The sequence below is a fragment of the Cydia splendana genome, chromosome 25, assembly GCF_910591565.1.
Source record: "Cydia splendana chromosome 25, ilCydSple1.2, whole genome shotgun sequence".
In the NCBI taxonomy this organism is placed as follows: domain Eukaryota; kingdom Metazoa; phylum Arthropoda; class Insecta; order Lepidoptera; family Tortricidae; genus Cydia; species Cydia splendana.
Genome location: NC_085984.1, coordinates 10,182,675 through 10,197,666, shown reverse-complemented (window position 1 = coordinate 10,197,666; position 14,992 = coordinate 10,182,675). Strand labels below are relative to the sequence as shown.

The 14,992-nt window shown below is 35.5% G+C and overlaps 1 protein-coding gene across 2 annotated transcripts in view; it reads left to right on the top strand.

Moving 5' to 3' along the window:
- LOC134802723 (histidine decarboxylase-like) overlaps positions 1-14,449 on the top strand; it is a 41,982-nt gene extending 27,533 nt beyond the window's left edge. Inside the window, exons 8-19 of one of the 2 annotated variants that reach the window (XM_063775372.1) lie at positions 565-704; positions 1,476-1,565; positions 2,482-2,552; positions 3,750-3,769; positions 4,007-4,273; positions 5,184-5,282; positions 5,749-5,827; positions 6,321-6,485; positions 7,313-7,420; positions 9,106-9,276; positions 10,058-10,195; positions 10,983-14,449. In XM_063775372.1, coding sequence (XP_063631442.1) covers positions 565-704; positions 1,476-1,565; positions 2,482-2,552; positions 3,750-3,769; positions 4,007-4,273; positions 5,184-5,282; positions 5,749-5,827; positions 6,321-6,485; positions 7,313-7,420; positions 9,106-9,276; positions 10,058-10,195; positions 10,983-11,566 — 1,932 coding nt within the window. In that variant the 3' untranslated portion in view covers positions 11,567-14,449. The remainder of the gene's footprint in view (positions 1-564; positions 705-1,475; positions 1,566-2,481; positions 2,553-3,749; positions 3,770-4,006; positions 4,274-5,183; positions 5,283-5,748; positions 5,828-6,320; positions 6,486-7,312; positions 7,421-9,105; positions 9,277-10,057; positions 10,196-10,982) is intronic. The other variant, XM_063775373.1, reaches the window with a different exon arrangement.
- The last annotated feature ends 543 nt before the right edge of the window (positions 14,450-14,992 follow it).

Sequence of the window (14,992 nt, the reverse complement as noted above, 5' to 3'; positions counted from 1 at the left end):
TCTGACAGTGTTTTAAGTATTTTGTGCTGCATCTCATGGAAATAATGCTTTTACCACGCCAGCTCGTAAAGGCTGTCTTTATTCTTCAAAAGCTGATGAGAATATTGCAGTTTATCTACAAGTGTGGCAAAATAATTTCATGCAAATATTGAGTTGTTTCCTTCAGGGACCATTACCGGAACCTATAACTAAACATCAAAATATCTCATAGCATTCACATTATTTCTTTGATATTAATGAATTTAGGTAAGGAATTATCCATAAATTAAGTGCAGTAATATGCATAAACAACCGAGATACCGAAATTGAATACCGGTTAATTTGTATAAAAAATATACCGGTATTCGGTCCCTGGTTCCCTTATGTTGGATGGTAGAATGGACATTTATGTATGATTTTGAATGGTACATATTTCATAACCTCTCGCAACGTTCAAGATACACTTTTCGGGTATTAATATTAGCATTAAGTGTGAAACAGCTATTTTGCTTTCTTGTAAAACAAATAACTATTCTATTAAAAATGATTATCCGTTATTAAAATATCTTTTCATTGTTGCTCCAGGTGTGTGCAACCCTCGGCACGACGGGTTCCGTAGCCTTCGACAATTTGCGTGAAATAGGCGCAGTATGCGACAAGCATGGAGCATGGCTTCATGTAGACGCCGCATATGCGGGCAGCGCTTTCGTCTGTCCAGAGTACAGGTAAGATCAAGTGTGGGGTCAAATTCGTTCGTCTAGATGTTGATGTCAACTGAAGCCGTTCTTTCCCCGGGATCACGAAGTCTTGAAGATGTGTTTTGAAACGTCGGAGGTATTTTTTAAGCAGTTGCATCTATTGGTTTTGAAATAGGCGCCGCAGAAGGAATTGTTTTATCAATAACAAAACATCTGTTTCCTACGAACCACCGCAGAACGACTAGTAATTTCTAAAATTACCCATCAGACACATTAGACACATTACAGGAGTACACAGTCCGTTAGTCCGAATTTTCGTTAGTCATAATTTGGTTTTTCTCAGAAACGCGTAACTTTTCAGGATTACCATAAAACAAACCTAACCTAACCTATCTATAGGATAACCTTACGAAAATCCTGAAAAGTTCACGGTTTCGGAATTATGACTAATGATAATCTGACAATCACAGTATGACTTGCAATAATTATGCCAAACAAAAGGATCCGGGAACAAACTAGGATTACATGCAATGAAGGTAGGAAATCATCATCTTAATGATGATTTCCAGCTTGCTGGGAATTAATTCTTCGATAAAGTCTAATTTGATTGGCCTAATATAGTTGGTCAAACCAATTTGTCAGTCAGTAAGAACCAGGAAAATATACTCATCCTTTTCTTTTGGGTGCTAGTACTAGTGTAAGACAAATATAGTATGATTCTCTCTGTCTATGATTGAAATGAGACAGTCCTTTGACATACTATAGCTGTACAATGAACTTTATTTTCGATTTTCACAGACACTGGATGAACGGGATAGAGATGGCGGACTCCTTCGCCTTCAACCCTTCCAAGTGGCTGATGGTCAACTTTGACTGCACTGCCATGTGGTTTGTATTTTCATCTGGTTAACCCTTTGAACGCCACGCCTATCGTGCGCGGCGCGTCATCGTGAACCTTAGGGCCTACCGCGAGCCACGTTCGATGTGTTGTCTGCCTGTCACACTTACGTACGAATTTACAAGTGCGACAGAGAGGAAACACGTCGAACGTGGCTCGCGGTAGGCCCTCTTATCCGAATGCACGACGGTTGATATTGGATTAGTATTTGGCGGTCAACGAATTAATAGTAAACAGGGCTATAATAACTATGCAAAAAACAATACATTTTTAAGATAATGTAAAAATACCCAGCCAAGTGCGAGTCGGACTCGCGCACGAAGGGTTCCGTACCATTACGCAAAAAACGGCAATTGTATGGGAGCCCCACTTAAATATTTATTTTATTCTGTTTTTAGTATTTGTTGTTATAGCGGCAACAGAAATACGTCATCTGTGAAAATTTCAACTGTCTATCACGGTTCGTAAGATACAGCCTGGTGACAGACAGACAGACGGACAGCGGTGTCTTATAGTAATAGGGTCCCGTTTTTACCCTTTGGGTACGGAACCCTAAAAATTGACAATTAATAACCCGGTTTGCACCACCACGTGTAACAGCAGCAGGTGACATTAGAAATCAGTAGAGCTTAGTTTTTAAAGTTCCATACCTAAAAGTTAAAAACGGGACCCTATTACTAAGACCCCACTGTCCATCTCTGTCTGTCTGTCTGTCACCAGGCTGTATCTCATGAACCGTGATAGCTAGACAGTTGAAATTTTCACAGATGATGTATTTCTATTGCCGTTATAACAACAAATTCTATACTAAAAAGTACGGAACCCTCGGTGGCCGAGTCCGTCTTGCACTTGTCCGGTTTTTATAGATACCGTACAATATCGTAATAGAAAATTTATAATTTTCAGGGTCCGTGACAGCACCGCTCTGCATAGGACCTTCAACGTCAACCCGATTTACCTGAGGCACGAGAATTCAGGTAAAACATATTTACAATACACCTACTTTGTTTTTAATTAAGGTTGACATTCCATCGAAAATGAGTGTACATCCTAATGTACATTGGGCGGCACGAGGATAGAGATTCTTTCGTGTGATTTCGATAATAAGCATACCGGGTGTGGCCTGTAACACGACCAAAAAATTAAAACATAGATTGTACTCCTCAAACGGTGACACTTTTGTTCAACAACTTTTAAAAATTATGAAGTATTTAGAGTCCCTATTTTTCATACAAAATAAATATTATCTTCAATGGACGCCATCGCCACGCCATATTATTGTGATTGACGTTGCTTGTCACGCCTTAAACATAACAAAATTCGCAATACATTGCGTCTTAGAATAAACTTTAAAGTGTATTAAAAATCAAACCACAAGTTATTTTTAAAAGTGGCTGAACAAATGTTGGTCAGTATGAGGAGTACAGCCTCCAGTTTAATTTTTTGCTCGTATTACAGGCCACACCCGGTATATCAATGTGTGTTTATATGTTTTTCGTCTAATATTTTCATCTTAACCTAACCTATCCTTTACCCAAGCCAGTTCCGTATGTACCGGGTCATAGGTTGAGTTAGTTTTGTTTTATTTTATTTTTAAATTTCAATGTATTATTTAATTTTATATGATATTAACCCTAATTTTAAGTTTAGTAATAATGATACTAACCCCTAATGGACTTACGTCGGAAATAAATGATTTTTATTTTTATTTATTTATTTTATTTTTTATTTAGGATGGTATTCTATCTGTCCAATATCTTGTTCCAATGTCTGTGCGTCTCACTCTCTCACTAAGCAAAATATGAGACGCAAGACACATTGGACTATACTCTTTATTGCGCACCTCACATAGATACTTAGTTTACAATAATGTACAACAACATAAATAAAGACAATTGGATAGAGGTTACAAACAACAGGCGGTATTTATTTAAAAGGCGGAAGGTTTTTATGAATCGAGTTTCCAATACATTTTAATAATCAATTTTAACGGAAATAACGAAAAACTCAAATGGGGAAAAACAATAAAGACATTTTAATTTTGCTATTTACTTTTTACTTTCTTCTTCGTTCAAATTAATTAGGTACGGGATGACTCATGCAATTAAATTTCAAGACGATTTTGATACCCATGTTTAATGTATTTTTGTATTAAAATAGTGTTTTTGTTTCAGGAAAAGCTATCGATTATATGGTAAGTCAAGCCAATTTTAAATAGTAAATATTTATAAAAAGTCTAATACTATAAATATGTTTTTATTTCCTCTTTTAAACTAATACTTTCCTATGTATACATTACAAGGATAATTATCAAAGTTCATTAACAAAGAACATAATTGATATAATTGTATTAAAAAGTGCCCTTATCAAAATTATTGTTTTTGAAAATCCATGTGCTATAATTATATTTTTGTCACTATTCAAATTATAGGTAGGCTCTCAAGTGTCAAACGTAAAACGAATGTTACGCACCAAAGAGGTTAAAATTAATGATGAAATCATTGTCAATGATAAAGAACTGAAAAAAACAAATGAAGGTCTGAACAACGATGAAAATATGCCTGATGATGGATTCAACAGCGGTGGTTCAAATCATGATCTCTACGATGAAGAAGAAGGTTTACATGGTTATGATAAGATGTCTCCTGGGTGTGGCGAGAAGATTCAGCTGGAGAATCCTGATAAGAAGGAATATTTAGTACGAAACGTTGATATTGGTGGTGGTTTTAATAACTTTGGTGGCGGACACACAGTACATATAAAATGCTGTTAATTGATTAACTATCTAAATCAAATACTTTTGTACACGAATATGTTTCAGTACGTTACTTTTCAAATCTTTCTACCCTGACCTAAAATTATACTTTGTTTAAGAATTTCGTGGTTAGTGGAATGTTTATTAATTTAGCCACATCTGAAATGTCGACGAATATCGATATTTTTAACAAATTCAAATGTCACTTATTTTTATTAGAATCAATACAGTATTTGAAGAACTAGAATTATTCAGATCAGAAATTCTGGTTTTTGGTGGATGGTGGAAGGGTAGGATAATGGATGGGCCATGGTGATGAAGAGGATCTACATGGTTAAGATGTCTCTTGGGTGAGGGGAGAAGATACAGCTGGAGAATCCGGATGAGAAGGAATATTTAGTACGAATTCTTGATATTGGTGGTGGTGATATTAACATTGGTGGTGGAACTGATACATTCATTTATGAAATATATGTAGAATTAAAAATAATATACAACATAATAACAAAATAAATGACTACTGGTCCTATTTTGATTCCCTGTTAATTGAATGCCTTTTCTCATTTTTCCAATTCGAAAAATTCAGCTTTTCTGGTGGAGGTGTTATAATTTTGGTTCGTTACCTGATCTACAACCATTCTACAACTTAATTTTTCACACAATCGCTTGAAATATATCTGAAATTTGCGTGATGCATTTTGAAAGTACCCCCAAATATAATTTTCATAAAATAAAATTTAGCGGACGTTTTAACGGTGACAGTCAGTTTGGTGTAATCGACTTAGACATTTCAGAAATATCTGCTGGTCGGCTGGGGAATGAGTTTGTCTAAATGTTAATGTCTTGTTTTCAGCATTGGCAGATTCCCCTGAGTCGTCGCTTCAGGGCTTTAAAGCTGTGGTTCGTGCTGAGGAACTATGGCGTCACCGGTCTTCAGAAGCATATAAGAGAGGTAACTCGGTAATTTGTTATTTTATTAGAGATAATCTAGTTTGTCACCATAATGAAACAAATTAAGTACCTACCCACCTACTCAAACAAACGTCGAAAACTTGAAAATATTGCATTGTCAAACCCCTCTGAACTACAAAAATTTTGTTTTCATTTTGGTTACTTGACTGGTAACTTAATTAGTAAATCAATCATATCAAGATCAAGTCTTCACGGGGTAATTTTTTTTAGAAATGTTTTTGAGGTTTAAAAACATAACCGATTTTAAAAAATCGGTTACAAGGACTTTGTCTACCATAAGTAGGTAAGTAAATAAACTTTATTGCTCCTATAACAATACAATCATGTAAAATTACAATGAAATTTATATAGGCGGTCTTATCACTAAAAAGCGATCTCTTCCAGACAACCTATGGGTAGAGTAATATTTAGAGGTAATGGTTAATGGATTCGGGTTTTCGTTTCAGAGCGTTCGCTTGGCGCAGAAGTTTGAGGCGTTGGTTTTGGCTGACCAGCGGTTCGAAATTCCGCAACCGAGGAATCTAGGTAAGACACCATATAAGTTAAATAGTTTAAAATGTTTTTGAGTAGGATCCAAGAGCATTAGAACCACAGAAAGGAAACTTTAGGTAATGGAAGCTGTAAACATTTAATAATATTTTTATAAGTACCTAATTAAATTACTACAAAGACCGAGAAATAGGGGATTGACGGCCGAGTGTGATATAAAGAGCCGGCTTAGTGTGAAGTAAAGTTCAACGTACGTGCAAAGTAACGAAGGCAATGTAGTACGAATATCCATTGCCGACACGGTGTTTCGCAGCCTATCATTACGAAAGTAATCACGATAAGCTAAACGTACTGGTGCTCGACGCGGTCCCAGTACATGTCATCTTGAAACTTAAGTCATTGTTAATAGAGGTGACAGCAAGGTGTCATCTATTGGGCATTAGCATGTCTAGCACTAGTACGTTTACTTTATTTGCACGCATGTTTGAGAAAACATTTTACTTTATCTTTCTAATCTGGTTATTTTAAGGCATGGTGGCCTTCCGTATGAAGGGCGACAACGCCCTCACCGAGCGTCTCCTCAAACGTCTCAACGCCCGCGGCTATATTCACGCCGTGCCGGCCTGCTTCAAGGGCACATACGTCATTCGCTTCACCGTGACGTCACAGCGGACAACCAATCAGGACATACTTGGTAAGAGAGAGAGAGGGCTACATTCACGCCGTGCCGCCCTGCTTCAAGGGCACGTACGTCATTCGCCTCACCGTGTCGTCACAGAGGACCACCAATCAGGACATACTTGGTAAGACAGTAGTATAAGACAGAGAGAACGGTGGCAAGAACGGTTTCTGAGTATAGTTGTTCGATTTGTAGCTGGCCCGACCGGCTAATCCTGTCTACTGTTAAGTAAAACTGCGTGTGCTACTGACCTGCATAAAAATGGTTCAGTCACTGTAACCGGTTATTGAATTACAATTCCTATGGAAATTGCAATAAGATTAAAAATGAAGAAATGGAAAAATAATTTGCAAGGCTCTGTGTGGCCCCTCTACGGTTACTAAGTGCCGGCGAGTCAAACGCTATAGAACCAGTCTAAAATGTGTCATCGAGATGCGTAACAAAGGCGCGTTCTCGGAGAGCGCACTTACACTGGGTTTTTGAGCTTTGGACTCGCCCGCGCCTGAGTGCCAATTAGAATCATATCTTTTTTTCAGGTAGTAGCACGCGCGGTTTTAACAATAGACAAAGGATTAGCCGGTCGGGGCCAGCTACAAATCGAACAACTATAACTAAGTTTAAGATCTCAACCTGGCCTAACACGACTAGCATCTTACATGGATAAGTGCGAGACCGTCTACTAATGTATAAGCAGAACCAGCGCCTTAACAGTTATCGGCAAGCGTAAACTATAGTCTATAAGTAAAAGGACTACCTACTAGTAATCTTTAAGTAGTATAAATATTCATATTATATATATTTATATATTATATATATTATATTATATAAATATTCTCTTTCAGATGATTGGAATGAGATTAAGAAAGTGGCGTCTGAGATCCTGATGGAGGTGTTCGGATCTGACAATGGCAACATCGTGGTGCCGAAGAAGCCTAGGATCTCCCTCAAAGGTATGTTTCGTATTTTTATTTTTATTTTCAACACCCTGGAAGGCAGGATTGAAAAAACAAGAGAAGGAGCTCCCTCCTTCTCTAGGTCTCCACCTAGAATTACTTATCTCAGCCAAATAAAAAATAATGCGTCCTATGAGGAAATTAAAAGACTGGCACACGAAAGAAATGAGTGGCGATTTCTCCACCGACAAGAGCAAAGCTCTTAAGTTATGATGATGATGATGAATCAAATGCTATAAAATCTGAACATCAATGTTCCTAGCTTCTCATATGAAAATGTTATAAATAAAATATGTATCGTATGTCCTAGTATGTTTAAGATGTAAATTTGCATGCTACTATGTTGTTAATCATGTGTTACCTAATAACAATAGCATAAGAACCACTGTACCATGCCTATTGCAAATAAATGAAATCTAATCTAATAAAAATAAATAAATCTCTGAGACATTTTACACGGATCAACCTAGCCCCAAACTAAGCAAAGTTTGTACTATGGGTGCTAGACGACGATATAGATACTTATACATATAGATTTTTTTTACATTTATTTACATAAAATATATATACAGTGGTACTACTAAACGAAATTAATAACTAGCTTAAATCTAAAATAGGCCCTTGAGGCATTGTACCAAGGATGCTGGCGGCATTTCCTCGCTGTATCGCAATGCTGATACGTTGTGCGAGGTAGCCGCCAGCTCTTCGGTCACCAGTTACGTTCCATTATTTTATTTATTTATTTATTAAACTTTACACACAGGTTAACATTATTACACCAAACCACTCACGTGATATCCATAAGTATTAAAATTAAAATAGTAATTACACAAATCGTTATAAAATCGGAGCTTAGATTTGCACCATTTTTTAAAAATGACAGATCAGGAATATGAAAGCAAGTTTTTTTCCGGTTCGAAGGACCAGTAGGTAACTGTCGAGTTTGAATCAAAATACTGAAAATTACAATAAGACAAAATAATCACACTTGCTAGGCGATGCGGTCTATAAATCAAAAAAATTGTACTAGAACTGTAATGTACGTACAAAATTAGGCAGAAGTTATATTTATTTCCCTTTTGTTCCTCACAATTGTAATGGCGGTACAGGAATTACGAACTCGTGTTAGTTAAGCCCTTGCCTGCGGTTTCGGGCGTCAATTCACATTCGTTTGAAAATTCTTGTTCATCGCCCTTAATACACAAATATCTGGTAGACATATAAATACTCAAAAATTTGCGTTTTCCCAGAGATAAGACCTAGCTAGATCGATTTATCGCTCCCGAAAACCCGCATATAGCAAATTTAATCGAAATCGTTAGAGCCGTTTCCTAGATCCCCGAAATATACAGGTTGTTTGGTACATCGTTTGCCAAATTAAAACGGCAGATAGGTTGAGTCATTTGCTATCTTCCCAGGCCTAGAAATTTATAATTTTGCGCACGTTTTTTTTTCAGCTCTATGCCAGTTTTTCGTAAATTTCAAATTTTTACTTGCGCAGTAGTAAAAAAAACCATGGCCAATTTTTTTTTTAGGCATGAGTAGATAGCAAATGACTCAACCTATCTGCCGTTTTAATTTGGTAAACGAGGTACCAAACACCCTGTATATATAAATAAATAAACAAGAATTGCTCGTTTAAAGGTATTAGATAGATACACAATGTGCTAATTTGATTGCAGAGACCCGCGAGCTGAACGCGACCTTCGGCACCAGTCTCCTCCTGGCTAACAGCCCGATGAGTCCCAAGATAGTGAACGGCACACACGCGGCCATATGCGACTATGAGCAGGTGCTCACATCCTGCGCGCAGACGTTCGCGCAGCTTAAGATGGAGCCGAAGGATAGTCCTGGTAAGAGAGATTTGAAATGTACACCCAGCTGCAAAAGCAAATACCCACTTTTTGAAGCTTGCTGTACAAATCACAATTTATTATACGTTTTTTTTTAAATAAATGCGCAATAAATATTGCTCTCTACATATTTTTACACAACTGCCCAAAAAAAGGAGTGCAGTTACAACAACAAATAATAATAAAATGTGTAAAGGTACAGAACCCATAAAGCGCGAGGCCAACTCGCTTTGGGCCGACTTTTTTATGAAAATTTCTAAGCCAAAGTTGATTTCTGCTTATTTTCACCTTCAGAGGTAAGTAATACCAGCACATCACGCTTCATATTATTTTACTAACTCTCACTAACACTCCTCAAATCAATCAATCAATATCATTAATTACTTAATGCAAATTTGCAAGAATACTTACAGCCTGGCAAAAAAAAGTAGAAATGAAAAAGCGGTAAGTTAACACTGTGGTGTCGTCCCGTTCTCTTATATAAATTAATTTGAAAGGGATGACACTACAGTGTTGCTACTTTTTAATTTCTACTCTTTTTTGCCAGGCTGTAACTATAACTATAAAGTTACAGGATGTTCTTGTAGAATATCAGAATTCTAAATATACATTTTGAATGAACTGTGATTAAAATGAAGCTTTTTGACCCGCCTTTCCTTATTTTGCACATTAACATTACTGATGATGATCACGTCGATGATGATGATGATGATGATGATGGTGATGATGACGATATTGATGATGATGACGATGATGATGATGATAATGATGATTTAACCAGAGATGCGTCGTCGCATCCGCGCGATCAAGATGTGCGGGAAGAAGCTCTCTCTAGACTCCTGCATGGACATGGTCCAGGGGATGATGGTGGAACAGTCCCTCCCACTGTGCCACGAGGAGGGGGAGGATGTGTCTAACGGTTGGTGGTGGTTTCTTCTGTTTGCTTTGAAAACGGGACTTAATGCATGTTTTCTTCAAGACATTTGAGACACTTGTTTATGTCTTTGTGTTTGTGTATCTATCTCATCAGGCTTTTCTTTTCTTGTTGCGCTGCAAATTGCACTTCATTCCATCGATTCGGTTAATATTTTTTACATTATATTTTTGTACTGATGTATATGGTATGATGATCACCGTCTGCTGTTATTATTGTTGCTTATTCTTTTGTTATTTTTTTACTTATTTTGCTCATTGTATTCTAGGTGCCAAAGTAAACAAGATTGGATCCAAATAGATTAATGTGTGAGTAGTTTTGAGTTTTTGGCGGTAGGCTCATAAATTAAGTACGTACTTAACTACAACGTTTGCTTTGCTTAGTATTTGATTATACTAGATTTATATTTTATTCAGCATTGTGAGAGCTTCAAGTTCATTTATTTTTATTCTATCTTTATTTTGCTGGTAGTGTTACTATTGCAATTGAAATCCTTAATTGAGTCTATTTGTCAGTAATGGGGTTAGGACAAAATATATTTTAATATTTAATATATTGATAATTTTACATAATATTACATAATTTATGAGCATGTATATTATCTTATTAAATATTTTAATTTTATTTATCGAATACAAAACTCATATTAAGTAACTATTAATTTTTCACAAATTCCTTTAATACAAGTATAAATAACTGTAATATATGTCTTTTCTTCTATTATATTTTTCAATTGACGTCGTTTTTTTCTATAAAGTAAATTGAACTCCAGGATCGAGCCCCGGTGACAGGTCCTCGCTGTCTCCTTCACCTGTCACCATCAAACAAGAGGCCAGCCCGGAATCGAACCAGCTACAACTCCCCACCAGGCAATACCGCTCCAAATCCGTTGACGTCTCCTTAACCGGTCTCAAACTTGATGACGCTAAAATAACCATTGATGTTAAAAATAATGAAATAATAATAACACCTACAGGCTCAAAAGCTATCACCGATCCAGTAAATGACACACAGAAATCAGTACACTTCAGTGATCTAGAAGAAAAACTAAACATTGGAGACAAAATCACTCAGGCATTCGAAAACTTCCAAGATGGTCTGCAAATGCTAAGCGAATTTAGACAGAATGATAATGAAAATAAAGTTGAAAATAAGGATGAATGTGATACTAAACTCACAATTAGAGGCCCTGGTAGTTATATTAAGAAACTAATTCAACAGTTTAGTGAGGATCCTTTTGGAACTGAAGATGCCAAGCCAGAAGCTGATAGAGGGAGCTCAAGTCAAACAATAAAGGAAAAAGCTGATGCTATTTGTAAAAAATGTCTACATTACAAGGGTAAGATGTCTAAGTAAATGTGTAACTTGGCAATAATAATTACGGCAATGAAAACGGCGTGTTTAAATGTTTAGGTAAACTGAATATCGATGAAAAAAAAGATTTTTGATGTCGATTCTTTTGCGATGTGATTTAAGTGTTACATACTTGATCTATATAGAGTATTACAATTAATAGAATATCAAATCGGTGTTCAAAAATGATATAGCCGGTCAAACAACTTTGTCAGTAGAACAAGGCGCGCAATTCAAATTTTCTATGGGACGATTACCCTTCGCGCCTACATTTTTTAGCGGCTTTTTTCTACTGACGGAAATGGCTTGACAGACTTTATAAAGATTATTTAGTAATTAAATATTGGTATCTACTTAAGTTACACGAAGGAATTCGAGTATGACAGTACATATATAATGTATAACTTTAATGTCGTGAACGAAATATAAGTTCTCGACGTGAAATATGTGATTCTTTTTTTTCTCATTTAGAAATGTTCGCTGATAGGTGTTGTAATATAGCTTACTACGTTTCTATAGTATCTTCAAAATAATATTGATATAAAATCGCAGATTGGATATTCAACGTATCATAGCCAGAATTGTTAGAAAAAAGTGTTGTTACTCTAATTCATAAGTGCACTAAACTCGTTCAAATATTAGTAAGAAGAATATTTAAATACCGAAACTTGTGCTCCAGGAGCCGTATTCTGATTTTAATTACAGGTTATGAATTTGATCTAGATTTGTTATAAATCTGTGTGATCCCGTGAACTATTGTATAAGTATGTATATCGTCGCCTAGTACATAGTACAAGCTTTGCTTAGTTTGGGGCTAGGTTGATGTCTGTAAGATTATCCCCAAATATTTATTTATTTCTGGGGTCCCAGCGCGCACGAGTTGTTCGCAGAAATCGCGAAGCGTCTGGTTGACGTAACTGGTGACCGAAGAGCTGGCAGCTACCTCGGATAACGTATCAGCATTGCGATACAGCGAGGAAATGCCGCCAGCATCCTTGGTACAATGCCTCAGGGGCCTATGTTTTAGATTTAAGCTAGTTATTAATTTCGTTTAGTAGTACCACTGTATATATCTTGTATATAAATAAATGTTTTTTTTTCTTGTTGAAAAAATGACCATCCGGATCCAATTCATAACCTGTTATTACAGACATATTTTTTGCTATTATTCTGTTGCATTATCTCCAGAGATAATATAAGCATATATGTAGGCTTTAATTTAAATTATCTAGCTAAATAGCACTATTGGTACTATTTTTTTGCTGAAATTCAGCACAATAAAATTTCTAGCAGACACGACAGTTACCAATGCTATTAAACTTAGAAACTAATTAATATAAACATTAAATATGCGCTGTATTAGGTAAGGTCTTGGTATAGTTTGAATAATCTCAGGTGAATTTTTCGAGTTCGGGTGCTAATCCGTTAAACAAAAGCCTTTGTTTCTTTTAAGAGCGGTCTACAGCCACGTGCCAAAGCAACCATGTCGTTTAAAAAACAACTATCGTGATAGTATTAAGGTTCAAATTCATATGACAGCTTGTTCAGAGAACAATTAGGGTGGTCTTGTTTTTAGAGATAGCAAAAACGTGTTATCTCCGAATGAGCTGATTCAAGAATTTGAACCAAATAATTAGAATGGTAAATTTGCCCTTTAAATGGGTTTGTTCCCGTTACTTACGTCGGGGCTATTAGCAGTAAGCATTGTAACCACTGCATAAAGGAAACAATATCTTTTGTTTAACAGATTAGGGTCCGAGCCCGAAAAATTCACCTGAGATTATTCAAACTATAGCTCAGATGGAAGGGCAGCGGGCTAGCGATTCGGTGGTCGTGGGTTCCATTCCCACCCAAGACTGGGATTTTTCCACTTTTAATTTGTTTTTATGTTTATTCAGCACAATTTCATAAATTAACATACGCTACATAGAATAATGAGGGATTCCGCGATCGATTTTTTCACTAGATGACAGCACCATGGCGAGAGGTCTAGCTGTGATAATCCACCAATCATGTTTAACCATATTTTTTTATTGGTGGATTTGACAGCAGCTGTCAAAAAGACCTCTCTTCACGGTGCTGCCATCTAGTGAAAATCTCGATCGCGGAAACGGATATGTATGTTGCCACTTTTCTAAGTACATATTCACATTTAATCGTTTAAGTGCCTATGAGAATACATTTGATAGTAGGTATATTAGATAAAAAAGTGTAGGTTATAATAGTGCTTACAAAAAAGTCTTGGTACTTATTTCTGTAATGTAAAATGTATAAAAAAGCAATTTCGATAATTGCAATAAAAACGCCCGAAAATCCTGTAATGTAAGCTTAGTTAATGGGCTGGGTAGAAAATATAGTTATAATATTTATGAATAGGTTAACAAAGCACAATATTTTTATGTATATATGTTGTTAAGTTTTTTTGTCACTTTAAGCGGTGGATTTGCATAATATTAATAAAAAAAATCTAAGCTTCGAAACTAATATTCATATATTGTATACTTATTTAATGCGTGGATCAATATAGAATATATAGATAGACAGATAGAACACTCTTTATTAGCACACCTCAGTGATACAGCTTAAAGAAAAATATTTTATTTAAGATAGATGCATAAATTATATTAATAAATCAACATTATTAAAATATAATGAACTATCGATGTTTAAACGCGACGTAGCGAATTCACTTTGGTGAATTAAATCACGAATTAGAATGGCATTAAATCACATTTAATATTATTTTACTTTTTACTATTCCGTCAAAAATGATCAAAATATATTTATCTGCTTAATTATTTATTTTTAATAGTTGACGTGACTTAAAAACTTTCAAATCGATATCTAAATGTAATAATTGAAAGTTAAATGTAAATGGCTACTATACATATACAAATACCTACCTACTACTATACATATGCCTACCTAAAATATATAATCATAAATGTATATTTACTTGTAAAAATTCAACCGTATAATTTAAATACATTTACCCGTAATCACAGTTAAACTATTTGAATATAATATAACTCATGCTGTATTGTGATTCAAAATATATAATAATATTTAAATTATATACGTATAATTAATGAAAATCAATTATTTAATATGCCGTTGTGTGAGGTTATTTGGAAACTACGGGATTATGTAAAATTAATATAATGAATTATTTTAAAACATTGAAAAATCTTCCTTCCCCTTCCCTTCTTCTTTTTTGCCTTCTTGGGGCTGGCCCCACGGTAAGCTCAAGAAGGCAAATTTAGGAATTGACTAAGCTCAATTTATCTAAAAATACCCTATAATATTTATTTATTTAATTTTTATTATGCCATATTTTACACAAATCGACCCAGCCTCACAATTAGCTAAGTGTTGTGGCAATATTTCTACCTGCTGTGGAAACTTGTAATTGGCTCACTGTTTCTACTC